General features: G+C 39.9%; 1 protein-coding gene across 1 annotated transcript; it reads left to right on the forward strand.

The window, feature by feature from the left end:
• The first annotated feature begins 2,036 nt into the window (after positions 1 to 2,036).
• On the forward strand, positions 2,037 to 13,484 carry LOC140536521 (gamma-secretase subunit Aph-1b). Its single transcript, XM_072658379.1, has 7 exons — positions 2,037 to 2,561; positions 4,710 to 4,880; positions 6,303 to 6,376; positions 7,227 to 7,349; positions 8,252 to 8,379; positions 10,883 to 11,006; positions 12,302 to 13,484. The coding sequence occupies exons 1-7, from the start codon at positions 2,449 to 2,451 to the stop codon at positions 12,328 to 12,330; spliced, it is 762 nt and encodes a 253-aa protein (XP_072514480.1). The 5' UTR covers positions 2,037 to 2,448; the 3' UTR covers positions 12,331 to 13,484.
• Positions 13,485 to 18,503: the final 5,019 nt, after the last annotated feature.

An 18,503-nucleotide genomic window follows, 5' to 3' on the forward strand; every position in this document is an offset into this window, starting at 1 on the left:
TAGATAGATAGATAGATAGATAGATATCATGGGTTAAATGTCATTCTTTCTGTCCGGTCTTAAATGATTTAAAATTTAAGTGTGCTTTAATTTAGTTTTGAGAGCTTTAAACATTTATTTGGAAATCTAGTTTTCTATTCAGTGTTTCCTTTGGATTATGAAATAATCAGAAAATCTATTTTGTTGTTGAATCCATTTTAACTCATGGTGCAGTATTAAATGCAAAATTACAAATTAAATATATTTGACCAAAACCAGCCTGAAAAATAAAGTTAAGAAATTTGAAACACACAGAAAAAATGGTTTTTGATTAAGTCATTAATGATCATATATGTAATTGTTGGTTCATACATTTTCTAGGCTTGCCCAGACAGAAATACTGTGTAATAATTTTTTGAAAGGATCAAACCATACACCTACAAAGTGAACTTTTTATTACTTATGATTATTTGTGATTAAGCTTTTTATATATAACATTACAATTATATTTTTAAAAAATGCTTTCATGTGATTACTAATGAAAATATGTAAATGAGTAAAAAAGGCACAAATTGAACTGTCAACATTTGTTGTACAACTGCGAGTGATCAGTTCAACTTTATTACAGTTATATTATTTGCTCCGTGATCTATATTGTGTTCTTACATCTGTTCAAGCTGACTGAACTGGTTGGTAACGTTACTCAAGATACTCAAATTTAAACCTAAACCTTTTCCAGCTTTAAACACACCTGCTTTAAAATAACCCTCAACCCAAATTCAATAAACTACCATCAGTTCAAGAGTCGACTCACAGTCCGACTCGTTGGGCAAGATTCGATCTTGACTCTTTTGGAGTCGATTCTTCATCACTATCGCCAGCTTGATAGAGCTAGTGTAGCATCGACTCTGGGAAGGTTATGATCAGAACTGCAATTAAAAACATTTAAGTAGTTTAATCTGTTTGATTAAATTATTTTAAAAAGTGTCTGTGTAGCTTGTGGTAGCAGAGCTAGTTCGTAATTCGAGCAGCCAGTCGCCAACCGATTATGTGTATCGTTTTGATGAGTCGATGCAGGTCGCTAAATTATGTGCTAAATATGAGGCACATATGTGTAAAGGTTATAATTATATAATTATTATAAATATATAAAATGGGAATCGCAAAAGTTTAAAAGCTAGCTAAATAGGATGCCGCGAAGTCACGCAGTGAACAAACATGAGGCTCATGAATCGGTTCACGCTTCGTGAATTGATTAATCTGTTGAGCAGTGATTTGCATTTTTTTAACAGTGACTTCAGTCACATTCATGTTTACTTTAAGTGCTTATTTTAATTAAAAATGTTCAGGCACACTTTAATGCTGTGTTGGCTCTGTACATTAGTTCAGTCCCAGTCAGATCGCTCTCCTGAATCAGGCCCGTCTAAAACTCTTGGCACCAGAACTGCATGTATTCAGACAATTCAGATAATCTGGGATCAATTTGGTTTTATTGATTTGTATTTGGATATTTCTTAATAAATCTAAGGTCAATAAAATAGTCTGCAGTTAACTGAAGTTAATTTAATGAAAAATACATTTTTATTTTAAATAAAATTTAAATTATAAATAAGAGTTATTTTTCCAGTCTGTAAACCTGAAAGTACTTTGCAACCAGATGCTACTTAGCTATCTAGACTATGTAATCCAGGGATGGACCAACAAGCTGAAGTTGACCCGTCTTAATTAACTTAATTAACTACTTTTCATTATTTTAATAATAAATTCAGGAGAAAAACCTAAAACTAGCGGCCACAATTCGGCACACTTGCAGTTTTCGTGATTGCTTGTTCCCTTTTTATTTACTAAATAAAGTGGGCATGGCTGTGTCGTCGTCCCCTACTTTGTTAGCTAGCTAGCTTCCTACAAACTGAGCAGGGTATCGATTTAGAACACGCCCCTAACTCGCTGTGCAGTGTACTGTAGTGCACTATCTAGGGAGAAGGGAGCTTGTGAGATAGCGAGACGAGCCCAGTAGCTGGCACCGTACACCCGGAAACACAAGCGTATGGTTTGAAACAAACAAAAGCCCCATGCTTTGCTACCAAAGAAAAGGAGGAACAGAAGTCTGAGGGCTGAAAATGAAAGACTGGAAATAGCGGAATGCAAAAGAGGTCTAAGCGGGTATTTTCGGGGTTGACTTGGTCAGACTAACGGCATTAACGGTCGTTGGGACCGTTGGGGTTGTTACGGTTACGGCGCTGGTTGTTGAGCTCTGTCGCTAGCTAACAGTAGCCGGCGAGGAAACAGCACTTTTCTAGCATGCTGTGAGGTTTAACTACCTTAAGCTGCAGGGCGTTAGTCGGGCTTTGTGTTTTGGCAGGTAATTCGAAACTAGTGTGATTTTCGTGTGTAACCCCCTCAGTGTCTCCCAGTTGGGTGTAGCTGCGCCCTCGCTAGCTGCAGCTGTGTGCTGAAGTTTTGCCCAGCATGACCGCCGCCGTGTTCTTCGGCTGCGCTTTCATAGCGTTTGGCCCTGCGTTCGCCCTCTTCATCTTCACCATCGCCAGAGATCCACTGAGAGTCATCATCCTCATTGCAGGGTGAGTATGAGAGTCAACAGCTGACCCAGCTGACTTCACTAGATCCTCAGGTGGCATCGTTGTCAACCCAAACAATGCTGGAGCTGCTTCTGCTGGAGCTGCTTCTGCTGGAGCACGACGGTGGTGGTGGTGGTGGTGGTGGTGGTGGCTACACTCACTCACACGTACACACATTTTACACACTGTGTACAGCACACTTCCCTGTTGTCTCCTGGTTGCTGTTAATGCCAATAGTTATCACAAGTTTTGGCAATGGACGGTACCTATTTTGAAACAAGCCATTATTATTATTATTATTATTATTATTATTATTATTATCATCTGTCTGCTGGCACTTCCCTCTGAAGTTCATAGCAGCTGGTCCACTTTATATTTACATTTATGGCATTTATCACAAGTTTTGGCAATGGACGGTACCTATTTTGAAACAAGCCATTATTATTATTATTATTATTATCATCTGTCTGCTGGCACTTCCCTCTGAAGTTCATAGCAGCTGATGGTCCACTTTACATTTACATTTATGGCATTCAGCTGACTCTCTTATCCAGAGCGACTTACAAGGTAACTCGTATTACAGAGTTAGGCCAATGTAGTGTTAGGAGTCTTGCCCAGGGACTCTTATTGGTGTAGCACAGCACAGTCACCCAGACCAGGAATCGAACCCCAGTCTCTCACATGGTGTGGTAGTTCACTGGCAGGTAGTGGTGTTATCTGTTGCGCCACACCAACCACTTTAAATCACTGATTACTTTCCCTGTTCTGTCACCGTTTACTTGTGTGTACAGTAGTACTCAGGACGCCTCCCCTGGCCATGCTAGAGTACGTGCGGCAGGCCGTCGAAGAGTTGCTGTTCTAGCCAGAGACATTTTACATTTGGAACAAGACATGAATAAATCCCACACGTTTGCTGACACTTCCCAAGTTCGTAGGTGCACGCCCAGAAACAGCTGAGAGCACACTTTGACGGACTGCTTACTTTCCCTGTTCTGTCGCAAGTTCCTGGCTTTGAGCCGTTCAGTCAGATGTGCTAAATGAGTAAACGTTAAAATGTGCAGGACAGGGAGACACTGATTTCAGTCCAACAGGAGGAAAGAGACTGGATGAATGTTGGTCAGAGGCTCAGATTAAATGACTCTGTTAATAGTCTGAAGACACGTGGTTTAAAACTTCTAAATACGGTTGTTTGGGTTTTTTTTTTTTTTGTATTACTGGCAAGTTCCCTATATTTGACTTCCAGCAACTTCCAGTCTGATGATCTCTAAAGGTGCACGTATTTGTCACTGTACAGCGAAATGTGTCCTCTGCATTTAACCCATCTGTGGTAAGATAAGATAAGGTAGTGAACACACACACACTAGTGAACTAGGGGCAGTGAGTACACACACACACCCAAAGCGGTGGGCAGCCAACTCCAGCGCCCGGGGAGCAGAGAGGGTAAAGGGCAGCTTGTCGAGCCAGGGAATCGAACCCACAACCCTGTTATCGATAGCCCGGCGCTCTAACCGCTGAGACACCGCTGCCCCAGTATTGCTCTATATTGGGGACTACCAATTCTAGTCCTGGCAAACCAACACTGCACATTTTTGTGTTGTGTCTCCTCTAGCACATCTGGTTCTGGTCTTTAGCTCATTGATAAACTCATCCTTTTCTGGGTCAGGTGTGTAGAGTAAGATAAACAGAGACACATAGAGCTTAGGGTTGTCAGGACTGAGATTGGGAACCCCTGCTTTTGGCTTTGGGAAGCTCTTAACAACTTGTATTAATTTTCCCGCACAAACACTTCTCAATCAATAGTTTCTTTCTGGTCTATATTGGGGCTTCTTTGGCACCCTGATTGATGGGGGATTTTAAAATAGTCAGTTGTTGCGAAAATCATAATTGTGTGACTGAGCATTTACCATTTTTTATCTTTGTAATATTAAAACAACAATTTAACCAACGGTTTTTAATGATTATGCTTGCCCATTTCCCAGATTTCCTTCAGGTCATTTTCAGCACCAAGAAGACCACCAAGAGTTCTGACTGGGTTCTGTTTACCTTATTGCTCAGCCTGAACTTTGGTCTTGGTGAAGATGTCTCTAGTGTCCGTGTGTGTATAATGATGGTAGTTATGGTTTGAATGTCTGCCTGTGTCTTGTGTTTCAGGGCTTTTTTCTGGCTCCTGTCCCTCTTGCTGTCCTCTCTTGTGTGGTTCATTGCCATGAAGGCCAGCAATGCAGAAAATACAAAGGTGCAAAAGGGTCTGCTCATATTTGGAGTCATGTTCTCAGTCCTCCTTCAAGAAGTGTTCAGATTTGCCTACTACAGACTTCTCAGGTAAAAGCACACACATTTTCACACAAAGTCTTTCTGGTTTCGGTTTATATTCTCTGGCTTGAACACTGCTGATTCATCTCTTCAAATAATAAGCAAAGTTGACATCGAGGTAGATCTGAGGGGTTAGAGCAGACTATTCAACAGTACTCCCCAACAAACACCAGGTACTGGCACAAAATGGCACTAGTCTTGTGTTTACCAGCTGACAATGTGAAATGCCTGCAGGACGTTTCTGTTAATAAACAACTTGGCGTAAGATGATGTGCAGGATGGTGATTAGGGAGTCATGAGAGTGTCAAAGGTTGTTCATGTGGAGTCATTTGAGCTGGCACTATTTTTAATTGTTTATTGGAAATTGGTACCAACACAGTTGCTGGGAATGTTGGTTAAATACAGCAACTTAACATTTATTCCCAGCCTAAGTTAAAATAAAGGATTGTCTGTATTAAAAATCTCTCTTTTTAGCATATCGTCACTGTTTGATCATTTGTCATATATTTTTACACCATTTAAAAAGCTGACCAAACACCAGAACTACAAATGTCATTCAAATAAAGTACACTATAGTTTGTTTGTTTTTTTTGTTTTTTTCTGAAATAGGGTGCTAACCTAAGTGCATTATTTAAAACTATTTATCTCAGCAATACGAAAGAATTGAAAATAATTTTCACCATGGAGAAAGTATTTGAGATCTTATGAGCTAGTTTTTAGAACAAAGCTTGGTTCCAGATTTCTCCTGGACACCCCTGGTCGGCATGGCTTTGTCCAATTTCATCACCAGCTCAACCTAATTTAACATCATTAAGCTCTGAATTACCAAACCAGGTGTTGGATGATAACTATAAACAATGCTAGCTGCCTATGAGGAGAGCTTTGGAGATGTTTTAATGAACACAGTGACATAAAACCACCCCTTTTTAAATGACTGTTGTTTGGTTTTATTCTGATCTTAGTGTTTTACCGAGCAATTCAACTCCTACTGCACTGATAAGGAGATTTTCCCCAACTTTCCTGTGTGACCACAACCTTTACTCAGTACTGCATATATGTATATGTGAAATATTAAGTGACTGTGTTTTAGGTTTAAGCAGTGTATGAGTATCATTTAGAGAAATACGTCTGGAAAATGGAGACCCAGAGCAGCCTTGTACCCTCCAGCTTTAGTATTTTGAAAAGTTATGGTTTGTTTGTGAAAGTGAGCTGTACAGAGACTGTACGTCAGAGAGGGTCATAGGAGACTATAAAAATGAGGGGGAAAGCACATTAATGTCAACAGAGCTCCCAACACGAATTCAGTTTTCCACAGAGTAGAGCTGTGACCTTGCAGGAGCTTCCCCTGAAAAGCAGCAGGGAATGAAGTGATGATTGAATGAAAAGGGTTTGTATTGGGATTCACTGTTTTCTCCTGTCTTGCATCATTAGGAAAGCTAATGAAGGTTTGGCAGCCATTAGCGATGAAGAAGCATCCCCCATTTCTGTCCGGCAAATGGCTTATGGTAAGATGAGCTGTTTTGACCAAAGCACTTTTTCAGACGCAGGCGTTTTGCCGCTCATCAGTCCAGTAAAACCAGTATTGGATACATTTCAACAAACAAATGAACCACACTATTCTTTCTCTGTAGCCTCTGTATCTCTGAGATAAGCCTCTACACAGCACTAAGTTGGTGCAGTTTTTAGACCCTGTTTACATGTGGGCACTTCATGCGTCTTGAGTGTCAGGATTATACCTGGATAAGGTCAGGTCACAAAAAATTCAAATCCGATCACTCAAACCACGTTTGAGCCACCATAGCATGTCATAGCAGCGTTAACACCTCTGTCTCTCCAAGACACATTCTACGAACCAAAACAGTTATAACAGTAATAATTGCAGAGCAATTAGTGGATTTGCATATTCTGTCCCACACAGCAATTGGATTTCTGACAAACCAGAGACTCATTTAAACTACACACTACTGGTGGCTAAACTACTGGTGTAGAAGCGTGTGGCTGTCTTGTGTTTGTGAAGATTTTGACTATCACAAATGTCTTATTTGAGATTTGTTCAATTCACAGGGAGAATTATTAAAACAGAGCTGTAACCAATTCTACCCTTTAAAACACATCATGAGTCTGACTTAGAAGTTTTGTTAGGACTTTTCTTAAGAACAAATGAAAACAATTTGTAGGATGATAATGGGGAATAAGGCCCAGAAGATGACGAGCTCATTAAAATACATTAAAACAGAATTCCCCATCTTGTGTGACTTTTCTGCCGCCATAAGTAGAATATTTAACATTGTCAGCTGTGTTTGAGGTCAATTGTAAGTTGATATGTGTCTCTGTCTGTGTGTTTTGTATCTGCAGTGGCTGGACTTGGCTTTGGGATAATAAGTGGAGCTTTCTCCATGATCAACATCCTGTCTGATTCTTTGGGCCCAGGCACAGTGGGCATTTTTGGAGACTCTCAGTACTATTTTGTCACATCAGGTTAGTCTGCACTTGCATTCTTTTGTTGTTGTTTTTAAAAACAATAATACAAAAACTATAGGTCAGAGCTGAGGATCCCATGCAAATTTAATGAATGAAAAGGGTTTAAACCTACAAGCCTTCATCATTACTTGTTTTTCTAATAATGGAGATCTGCTGTTTTGTTCGGTGGTGTTTGACAGGTGTGCCACAAACATTTATTTTCTAGAGCATTCCAAAACATCTGCCAACATCAAAATGCTTGCTTCGTCCTTGCTTGTTTGGTCTGTGTGCTCAGACCTTAAATTTACGCTCACCAAGCTCACACTCACTCACATAATTCCTGCAGACTTTTCAGGAACACTTTTTATGCTGTGCATTACCCCTTATACCACATCCCACAAGTTGGGTCCATTGATCCAGACCATTGACACCACATTCTGAGCATATTATCTCTGTGCTCTGGGCTTTTCTCAGTCAGCGGTCCAGTATTGGTGGCCCTGGGCCCACTGCAGCCTCAGCTTTTTGTTCTTAGGAGACAGAATTGAAACCTGACCTTTTTTGCTCTTGTAGCCCATCGTTCTCGATCATCAACATGGTGTTTTCATCTCCAGAACTGCTGTTTGCTGGATGTTTTTTTTCTTTCACACCATTATTACAGAAAGCTCTAGATACTGCTGGGTTGAAAACCCTAGGAAATCCTCAACTATAGAAAATATTACAAATATTTCTGCATGATTTTATGCATGGGGTTGCTGCCACACGGTTGGCTGATGAGATAATTGCATTAATTATAATAAAGAGCTTGCTGAGTGTATATTGTACAAAAATATTTTCTCTCTCTGTCTCTCACTCTTTCTCATTGCTGTGGTGTTGATAGTAAACAGCACTTTTCCCTTTTTTTTTTTTTTTTTTCCTGGCAGCTCTGATGACTCTGGCCATAACACTGCTGCAGACCTTCTGGGGTGTGGTGTTCTTTGAGGGTTGTGAGAAGAGCCGCTGGTGGGTCATTGCAGTGGTGGTGTGTCTCCACCTGCTGGTCTCTGGTCTGGTAAGCCATTACATGATCATGTGAAATTGGCACCTTTTCACAATGCCCCATGCATTTTTCTGGTTCAGGTAATAGCAGGGTACAATTCACAACCACTGCAATATACTTTATATACTATATATGTAACACATGTGTATGTGTGTGTGTATGTGTGTGTGTGTATATATATATATATATATATATATATATATATATATATATATATATATATATATATATATATATATATATATATATATATATATATAAAAAATGTATGTATGTGTGTGTGTGTGTGTGTGTTACATATGTAGTATACACTGCTCCACACAACTACTGCTGAAACTGTCAGTTTCATGCCTGTTTTACACATTTTTGTCTTTAGACATTTAAGTGCATATATATAGATTACACATTGACATGTTCTGAGACTGCTTTTCAGGACAAATATCTTGTCATTTTTATTTTATGTAACGGTAACATGAAGAGGTTTCATATGTGACCTCAGAGCTGCAGAGCAGCATGTCCTGTGGCCACTGGAGGGAGACACTAGTCAACCTTTCAGAATCTCTTTATTTCACCAAGTATGTTACACATACAAGGAATTTGTCTTGGTGAGAGCAACACGTATGACAAGTAACAAAAACACAGAACACAGATTATTTACAGTATTGAACTAAAGGAAAATTACACTAAACAATTTTCTCTGTGTAGCAGTTCAGTTCAATGAGAACAGGGCACAAAACATTGGCACTGTGAACATTATTGGTTAGCCATTCAACACATATTAAGATAACGTTGGAGCTTATTTCACTTAGCCTAAGGTGATGGTCAAGTGGGTTAACACTGAGTTCCAAGTTTTATAAAAAAAATTTTGGTTGATTCTCTAAGTGAAAATTTAATCTTTTCTACTTTCAGAAATAGTAAGAGGTCATTAAGCCAGTGTGTAAATTTAGGGATGTGTGTTGATTTCTAATCTTAACAAAATTCTTCTCCGTGCTAGATTGGTTAGGCCTAGCCGTCGCTCTTTTTTATTATTCCCTGATGCACAGCTTTCCAGAACCCCAAAGATAGGCTGCACAACATCATCAAATGCTTCTGATAAAAATTGAAATATGGCTATCCAGAACTCTGACAATCTGGGACCTGCCCAGAACATTTGTTAGATCAGCCTTAGCAGCATGACAACAGTCAAATGTATCACCAACGTTAGGGTGAATTTGAGCCAATTTAGCTTCACTATAATGTACTCTGTGGAGGACTTTAAACTGAGCCTGGCACAGGCTAACACTTAGGAAACCTTTGATAAAATTGTCTTGCTCTTAGAAATACTGGGGTGTTTAAAAATGCATTATTATCATTGCAAGTTTATTGGTAAACATTGCTGATTGACAAGTTGCCACACTCCCATACATACTGTTCTATTCCTCAGTCAGGTTGACATGACCTTCTTTCCTACTCACTCCCAGCAAACGTGTAAACTTCTGTACATGAAGTCCAGTCGTAGTAAAAAAAATAAATAAATAAAACATTCCAAATCAGCAAGATGTGCCTCCTTCTGTTAGGAATGTAAATAAATACTGTTGAGAACAGAGTCAACATGATGTTGATCAAGAAGGCGGCATGAGGTATGGGATTAGGATCTCTGAACTGTCAGGCATGTGAGGGTGTCCCTCTGTTTTTGCTGCCCACCTGCAATTCAAGTACGCAGTGTTTTGTGTCACTAAAAGAATGTTATGTTATCAGTTGTCAGGCTAACACGTCACTTAGATGCTGCAAAGTAGACCTTTGACCTCATTTTCTGCTATACCTAACCCTAGAGCTTTTGAGAATGAGCTGTTTCACCAGGTAATGTGCTACAGTTTAACCCTCCATAGATAGTCGATGGTGGACTACTCTGATAACGTGAAACTGTAACCTAGACACAGGGGCTACATAAATTAGAAATAAATTTCATAACTATGTTAATAGGTACACTGTATGTCCAGATGTTTGTGGACACTCCTTCTGAATGCAATAAATGCATTCCGCCACTTTAAGCTGCACCCATTGCTGACACAGCTTGTCGAGTTCCTGTAAAGAAATACTATTGATGGCATAGGAGCAGATAAACATGAAACTGATGCCAGGTGTGGGATAGAGGGGTATAACCCCCTGCATTGAGCTGTGGAGCTGGGGAACTGAGTTTTCTGGAATAATGGTGTGCTATCCAATACTTCTGGGATGACTTGGAGATGGTGGGTGGTGATCACCCATCCTGACCTCACTAACACTCTTGTTGCAATCGAATGCCCACAGCAATGTTCTAGTAGTGTTCTAGTGAAAATCTAGTAGAAAGCCCTCCATTGACAGTAAAGACACCAACAAAAGCAAGATAAACTCTTTTAATAACCTTGGTTTTGGAAGAAACCATGCATAATCAGGTGTCCCAAAAATGTTTGTCCATATAGTGTACCTCAGATTTTTACTGCAACTGGAGATATAACACTTTTTTGTTCTTGTTCTGTCTTTGTCTCTCCCACAGTCTCTGTTGAACCCACTGTATGAAGGCAGTCTGCCTCCTGTGTATGCTATCACTGTGTTGATGGCTGTGTGGGCATTCTTCTCTTCAGGAGGCTCCCTGCACAACCTCTCACTGCTCTTTACCTGTAAGATTCTCCTTTTTCCCCAGCTTATCTGATCTGTAAAGCACAGTTTACCATCTGCAAGACTAGGAGATATTTCTTGCCATTATGCTACAGATGTCATAAGATGGTAGAAAATCATAATTTCATAATTGGTCAAGGAATCTCTACGTGAGATGATTTAATCACACCTTACTCTACTGAGCTTTGATGTTCCTTAGCCTGCAAGTTCAGACGAGTCCAAATGTTTAAAAGGTTTTGTATGAATAGGTGTAGACATGCCAGTTACTGCACACCAGGAACAGCCTCTAGAGTTGACTCAGAATAGTATAATTAGGAAAAAGCATCCAGTGGTCTGCAGTTCTACAGACAGAAATGGTTTGATGACCAGAGAGGTCAACTGAGAATGGCCAGACTGATCTGAGCTGACAAAGACTGCAGTACCTGAAATAAGCAATTGTACAATTGTGGTATGAAAAGCTTCTCTGAATGCACAACATGTCCCAACTTAAGGTAGACGGGCTACAGCAGCATAAGACCAGGTCTGGTCTACTTTTGTCAGCCAGGAACAGGAAGCTGAGATGCAGTGGGCACTGGCTCATTAAAACTGGGTAGAAGGCTGAAAAACATAGCCTGGTCTAATCAATCTCGGTATCTGCTGGGTCACACAGATGGTAGGGTCTTGGCACCAAAAGCTGGACTCTATGCACCCAACCTGACTTGTTATAACAGTCCAGACTGGTGGAGTTTTTTTGGCACATTCTGGGCTTGTTTATACCAATCAGCACACTTGCTGACCAGTAGCAAGTGCCCTCTGACCTGTTTCATTAACATGACTATCATTTTAGTGTTCTTGAGTGGCCTTGCGAGTCACCGGATTTGAGTAGAACACCTTTGAGAATCACACCATGAAAGTGAACCTGAAAAATCTGCATAATGTCAACATGGAACAAAAGAAGTCTCAAATGAATGTTTCCAACATGGACTCTATTACATGAGGAACTAAGACTGTTGTGAGAGCAAAAGGAGGTCCCACCAATTGTTAGTAAAGACTTTCATATGAATTGTTCAGAAAGTGTTTTTATAAAAGAATTGATATCCCCTAGCACCACTATGTTTATACTTGCCTTGCAAAGTCTGTGAATTGTGCTGTCTCTGTTTTGACGCCAGGGTTTGGCATCTACTGATGCAATGTGTTTAGACCAGCCCTGTGACCTCTAGTTTCTTGTTTAGTAAGAGTTTTGTATTACTCAGGCCAGCGTTCTGCTGCATGGCCACAGTGACTTTCGGTGTTCAGTATACTCTGTTTCTAACTGCAGGTAAGAGAAGCGAGGTGGAGTCCTCATAAGACGATCAAGTCCTGACCTCTCAGTGAGAGTGAGATGCAGACGGCTCATTGGAAGGCTGTGTTTGCTGCTTGGACCAACTAAAGCAGCAAGTGTAATAACCGATATAGCAGCCACCTCCACTGAAGATGGCCCTGGGATCTAGCTCAGACCCCCAACTGCCCTCACTTTAGCCTAACAGGTTATAGGACTCTCGTATCACGTTCATTGTAAAATGCTGTAAATAGCTTGACCTCTATGACTCATACAAAAACACACTTTTAATGAGTTTTTTTTTTTATTTTTATTTTTATTTTTTTTTAAATCAGTTTCCGTCTGTATGTTTGCTTTGCTTAAACTCCTCAGTCATTTCAAAGTAGTATTTAACATTTGAGTGTTCTTTTGCTGAATCATGTCACATTTTAATTTCTTTCACCTTTTTTGAAAATGTAAATATTGAACCAAGCCTTAGCGAGGCAGATGGTGAGATAACCTGGGGTCAGACTGTACCTGCTTTACATTCTAGAGTTGCCGAATTCAAGCTGAAATCATAAAAAGTGTACCCATTGAGCAGGAACAAATTTTGACCCTTTTCCCTTTAGCAATGATGGATGCAGTTTTGTAGCCTCTCTGCATCTACATTGCCACTGGCTGGGTAACTGATTGATCTCCTGACCAGTTAGAAACCTGCTTGGGAAAGCTGGTGAACAAGTGGTACGTTGTTAACAAACTGTAATGTGTGAGCAAAGTAACTGGACCAATTCGGTCTGGCCCCAGACAAGTGCCGAGACACTTCAGCTGCTAAAACGTCCCTTAGGTAACACCGCACTCATGACACAGTGGAAAGGTGGTTCACCAAGTATTCAATGAGTGCAATGAGTCCTTTGAACAGAGAGCCTGATGCATTTTTTTTTTTCTTTTCATCAAGCTCTATCAAGCACCACATGGGCAGGAATTCCTCAAAGGCGGTCCACTAGCAAAGATGTTAAATCCTCTACTGCTTTTTATTTTTCTCCCCTCTTTCTTCCCTCACTGGTATTTAATTTAATGACACCTGCCCTTTACATTGTGTGAATGGTTCATGGCCAATGTACCCATAGTAGACCCATGGTTTATTCACCATGAATATGATCTGCTTACATTAACTTTCATTAAAAGTTATGAACGATTTATCCTACTCTGTTAAAGTGACCGTTTCAGACCTGCAAGAAGTGTTTTCCTATTACAGTGAGTGTCGTTTATATCAGTTCTGACATTCATGTTGATTTATATGTGGATAATTGGTCAGTACAATAGTGGAGTACAGATCCTCCCTAATGTAGCAGTTTCCTGTACCTGCACTTGACTCCGTTCCCCATTTCTACAATAACCGACTGAGGGCTCCATTTTCTTCAAAATCTAAACTGTTTTTTATTCACTTTTATCTTGCGTGATTTGGGCGCACACATTCTTGTAGTCAACAAGCAATATCTGATTATCGCGACCTATTCTAGCGATATCTGTTTGGTCCTACTGCTTCAAACACTGGTGCTGGCCTGTGTCATGTCAGGAGAGACATTTTTTGGTTGTGTTTTCCTTGCCGTGAAAGCTTGATCGTGCGTGGAACAGTGCTTTTTACGACCATGTGGTTATTTGACCAACATGATGCTGCTTTGCTCTCTTTGTGATGTTATTTGTTCAGAGCTGTTTGACTTTCCATTGATTCGCCATGCAAGAAAACGTTGCTGCGTTGCTTCAGTTTCCAACCAGTGTGTGGTTGTCTGAACGCATACTTAAGTTTGAAGTGTTGATGACTCAGTGAGAAAATGGGAAAAAAAAAAAAAAATCATAAAGCCAATTAAATTAAACTCTGCAGTGATCAGCCCTAACATTAACACCACCGATAGGTCAAGTAAAAAACACAGATCGTCCTTATCTGCAGTGGTATCTTTCAAAGGGTGGATATATTAGGCAGTCAGTTCTTGAAGGCGATGTGCATTCAAAGCAGAACCAATTGGCAAACATAAGAATCTGAGTCAACGACTGGGTCAAAACATCAAGTAGGTCTTGTATGCGTTTTCTGGTATGCAGCGGCCAGGAACTACCAAAAGCTATTCAAGAAAGGACAACTTTTGAACTAGACACATGGTCATAAGCTCCTAAGGCTCTTCGCTGTTATCCATGGAGGCCCCACCTCGCGGCTTACAGGAACTGAAGGGTCTGCTGCTAATATCTTGGTGGTAGATGCCACAGGACGCCTTCAAAGGTCTTGAGTCCATGCCTCAAACGGTCAGATCTGTTAGGTGTTAATGTTTTGGCTGATCGGTGTAAGTGTAAAAGAAAGGGTCAAAAAACTGCTTATGCACAAAAGAAACTTTCACACTGTGTGTGTTTTCTAATAGAAAAGGGCTATAAAGGGTTCTTTAAGCGATGCCATATAAGAACCACATTTGGTTATATTTAAAATATATATTTTAAAAATGTTCTTTACATTCTCGTTTCAAACACTTTTTATGGATCCAAAAGCAGCCCTTGTATGGCATCACTCGTAAGAACATTTGTAGCACCTTTATTTTTGAGAGCGTAGAACTGCGGTGGAACTGCTCTGTTCTTTCGGCCATCTTTCAGCAAAAGAACTGCATAATACGTTTATTGGGCCCTGTTCTTTACCTTTTAATGAATTTTGACAATAAACCTCTGAAGATTTGACTAGTCACCAAGCAGTACTGATTAAGTTACCTGAATTTAAACAAAATATCTGTAGCTAAATGTTACCGATGAAAATGTAACTCACTCACATATGTACTCTGGCAGTAAATCAGTTATACTCCAAATCTGTGTTTTGTTGCAAAACTTCATTTCATTCGTTTTATTAAGGTACTTCATGAGTCTGACATTGGTAACTGGTTGCACCAGTCTCGTTTAGGCACAGCCGTATTGTACCTGGTTCACTGTTGATGTACATCTTATAACCATACAGCCTTCGTCTCAGGACACACTGTGTGATTAATAACTAGATGTTCCAGACTAGTCCTCGGCAGCTCCCTTTAGAGGCATGGCTGGACTTTGTTACAGCTCTAACTAGAACATATCTTCTCCTCGGACATTGCACTGCCCTTAATAAACAGCCACATTCAGTATGCACCACGTTCTGGAGAAGGATGTGTTTCAGTTTAAATTTTATTTGATTTTCTAATGTGTCTGCTTATTTTGGCTCCAATCAGCAGCCCTCTTGTTCACTCTGTATATTCCTTTTCTGATTTTCTGTTTTTTGAGCAATCTGTTGGAGTTCTAGCAGAGTTGTAGTTCAGCTGCCTAATGGACCATCCCCTACCCAACACACCCTCAGCCGTACTCTGTGTCGAAAATCTTTGCAACCAGTGCTCACCTGGATTTCGGACAAACAGATGACAAATAATGACTATGTAATGTTTTGATGCTGCTTTCTAAAGTTTTAAAGAAGATATTGTGCCAAACAGGGAAACATGTCATGACTCTCCATGTCACTGAGATTCAGTTTGGGTAAAAATAAAAAAAACAAAGCCCTGTGTTGATTTAAATGTGTGTCTGGGATTATTTTGGGATGTGGGTGGCCTTCTGTGTACAGAAAGATTGTCTGGTTGGCCCAGTTGAATTACTCTGTTGATGGTGAAATTTACTCAGATTATGAATTCTGGTAACCAACTATACTGCTGGATCTAAATCAGGGCTGCACGATTCCAGTCCTTGAGGGCTTGTCTACAGCAAAAGTTGGTAGTTGCTCTACTCAAAACACCCGATTCAGTTCCTCAGATTAATTACCATGCGACATGACCATTTTTTAGTAGGGCAACTATCAAACTTTGCTGGAGACAAGCCCTCTAAAACTGAGTTTTGCACCCCTGATCTAATTTTTTTGTTTATATTTTGTTGAATGTTCCTGTAGTTTTTGTTAAACAGTGCTTTACTGACAACGATCTGTTCTCACTTGACATTGATCTTAAACTTCTAAATATTGTGGCACTGCAGGGTGGAGCTACATTTTAAGCTTCTTCATTTTTTTTTTTTTTTTTTTTTTTTTTTTTTTTTTAGCTTTCTTGCAGAAGAGTTAGTGTTTATTTTCAGATTCTCATGCTAAATGTTAGCTTAGTATACATGTGGCATGTTCTTATAATAATACTGCTATTATAATAATAATAATAATAATACACCTAACAGGCATCACATTAATAGCCCCTGCTTAACATTTAAGTAGGACCTCCCGGTGCCGCCACAACAGACCTGGGCATTCGAGACTCCACAAGGCCACTGAAGGTGTCCTGTGTTTTCTGGCACCAAGACGTTAGCAGCAGATCCTTTTAAGTTTTGTTAGTTGTGTGGCGCAAGACCCGTTGCCCACTATTCTACATCAAGTATGTTTTATGTCAAAGTCTGGGATCTATATTATGTAGTAAGTGTAGTGGATGAAGACCTCAGCCACTATGACCAGGGCTAGATAACTCTGTGCCTAGGCTTGTGGGTTGCTTCCAGTCAGCAGTGGAGGTGGGGGGGATTAACGAGGGACTGGATTTTTGCTTACTAAGGCTTATTGCTGCACAAGAGCAACAAAGGCTTTTCCTTCTGGGCTGACTGGACAGAGGGGCTGCATTGACAAACCTGTAGAATTGAACTGGGCCACGAAGAGCTAACAAATCATTACTCGTAAGACTAATTTATAAAGTAAATAATGAACACCAACTCATGGAAAGGGTCACATGCCAGTGTTTAATGATTGTGTAGCTGGCTGTAGAGAAAATAAGGGTGAAGCGGCATAGGAGCGGAAGTGCTCTGATTGGTGGAAACAAAGCCTGGTTGTCAGCTTTTCCATTAGGTATAAGTGACGTCTGAATGACGTGTTGCTGGTTAAACTGAAGTGAGTTACGGCCTAAACTAACTCATATTTACCTGCTGTGATTCACACAGGCACCTGGTTTTGTTTGTTTGACCGGACTCTAACCTTGACCATGAGGGAGAAATGCGGCGATCAGAACTTTCTGTTATTAATTTAATGTGAAATGGATGCTACTATTATTTATTTCAGAAATGTAAAACAGTAAAAGGTTGCTTTCTTACTTTAACACACTTTTATATTTCTAAGTTGGTTATTAGCGCTACAGCAGTATACATCATGCCACAAGGCTACTGGTGTGTCTGGGGTGGAAACACATGTGATGTATTTAGTAAACAGGTGGAAACTACTCTAGTCTTTTCTAAAGAATAAACTAAAATTTTCAATTACGAATTGGACCTTTAACAACACATTAAGACACTGTTGCTTGCTGCTTATTGCTTTTTGGGAGGCATCACAAGACCGGTTGACCAGTATTGAAAGAAAATCTCTTCTGAGGTTTCAAAGCATTTAAAACAGACTGAAAGTTGACCTAATTATTTCTGCAATCTACAACTTCTACAACTGCTGCTGCTGCTGTTTTTGTTGTTGTTGTTGTGGTGGTGGTGGTGGTGGAGAGGGTGGTGCTTAAGATTCTTTGGTTCCAAACACTGCCCTGAGATATGATTTCCGTTTTGCCCAGAGGAGACTGCCAGATCAGATCAGAGGAGGGTAAACTTTGCCCCAGTTGTCTGTTATCTGAGTGCATCTGTCTGCTGTGGTCTGTAGTGGTATTGTAGGGAAGAAGGCAGAGTAAATGATGCAAACCTCTGTTGGTGAATTCCTTTCATCTCACTCTTAACCAGATAGCTTTAAAGACATACTGCACCTCAGGTTTCAGAGGTACTGCACAGTAATATTTGCAAGCAGTGTATGCAGCAATATGTCCCTTTGAGACACTGTCATTAAAATAATTATAAAAAAAAAAGTTATGTAGGTTATGGTTACATTTAGCATCTAGTGTTAAATATGTTCAGAAACCAATACATATGTGTTTATGAACAGCCAGTAATTGCCATAAAGTAATGGCCATATGTTTCAATTATAATAGTTATTAAATTAATGAGATTTTAAAAGTAGATATCATGTACTGGTCAGTAACTTGCAAATCTAGAACTGCTTACTGCCTGTAAAGGAGAGCTGTGTAACAAGAAGACTGCAGCCACAAAGGTCTCCTTAATACAAACTGTTCTGAAATGTAGTATAACCATTATAGCTACAAGCATATTCCCTTTTCTTTTACTTCAGTGCATTTAAAATGATAAAAAGGGATTCCTTCTATTAAGTTCAGGAATATATAAACTACAATAG

Source organism: Salminus brasiliensis, chromosome 16 (genome assembly GCF_030463535.1).
Source record: "Salminus brasiliensis chromosome 16, fSalBra1.hap2, whole genome shotgun sequence".
NCBI classification, from domain to species: domain Eukaryota; kingdom Metazoa; phylum Chordata; class Actinopteri; order Characiformes; family Bryconidae; genus Salminus; species Salminus brasiliensis.

Coding starts and splice junctions, on each gene's coding strand:
- LOC140536521 (XM_072658379.1), top strand. CDS start 2,449: ATGACCGCCGCCGTGTTCTTCGGCTGCGCTTTCATAGCGTTTGGCCCT. Junction 2,562..4,709: donor GTCATCATCCTCATTGCAGG/GTGAGTATGAGA, acceptor CTTGTGTTTCAG/GGCTTTTTTCTGGCTCCTGT. Junction 11,007..12,301: donor CCTCTCACTGCTCTTTACCT/GTAAGATTCTCC, acceptor TTCTAACTGCAG/GTAAGAGAAGCGAGGTGGAG.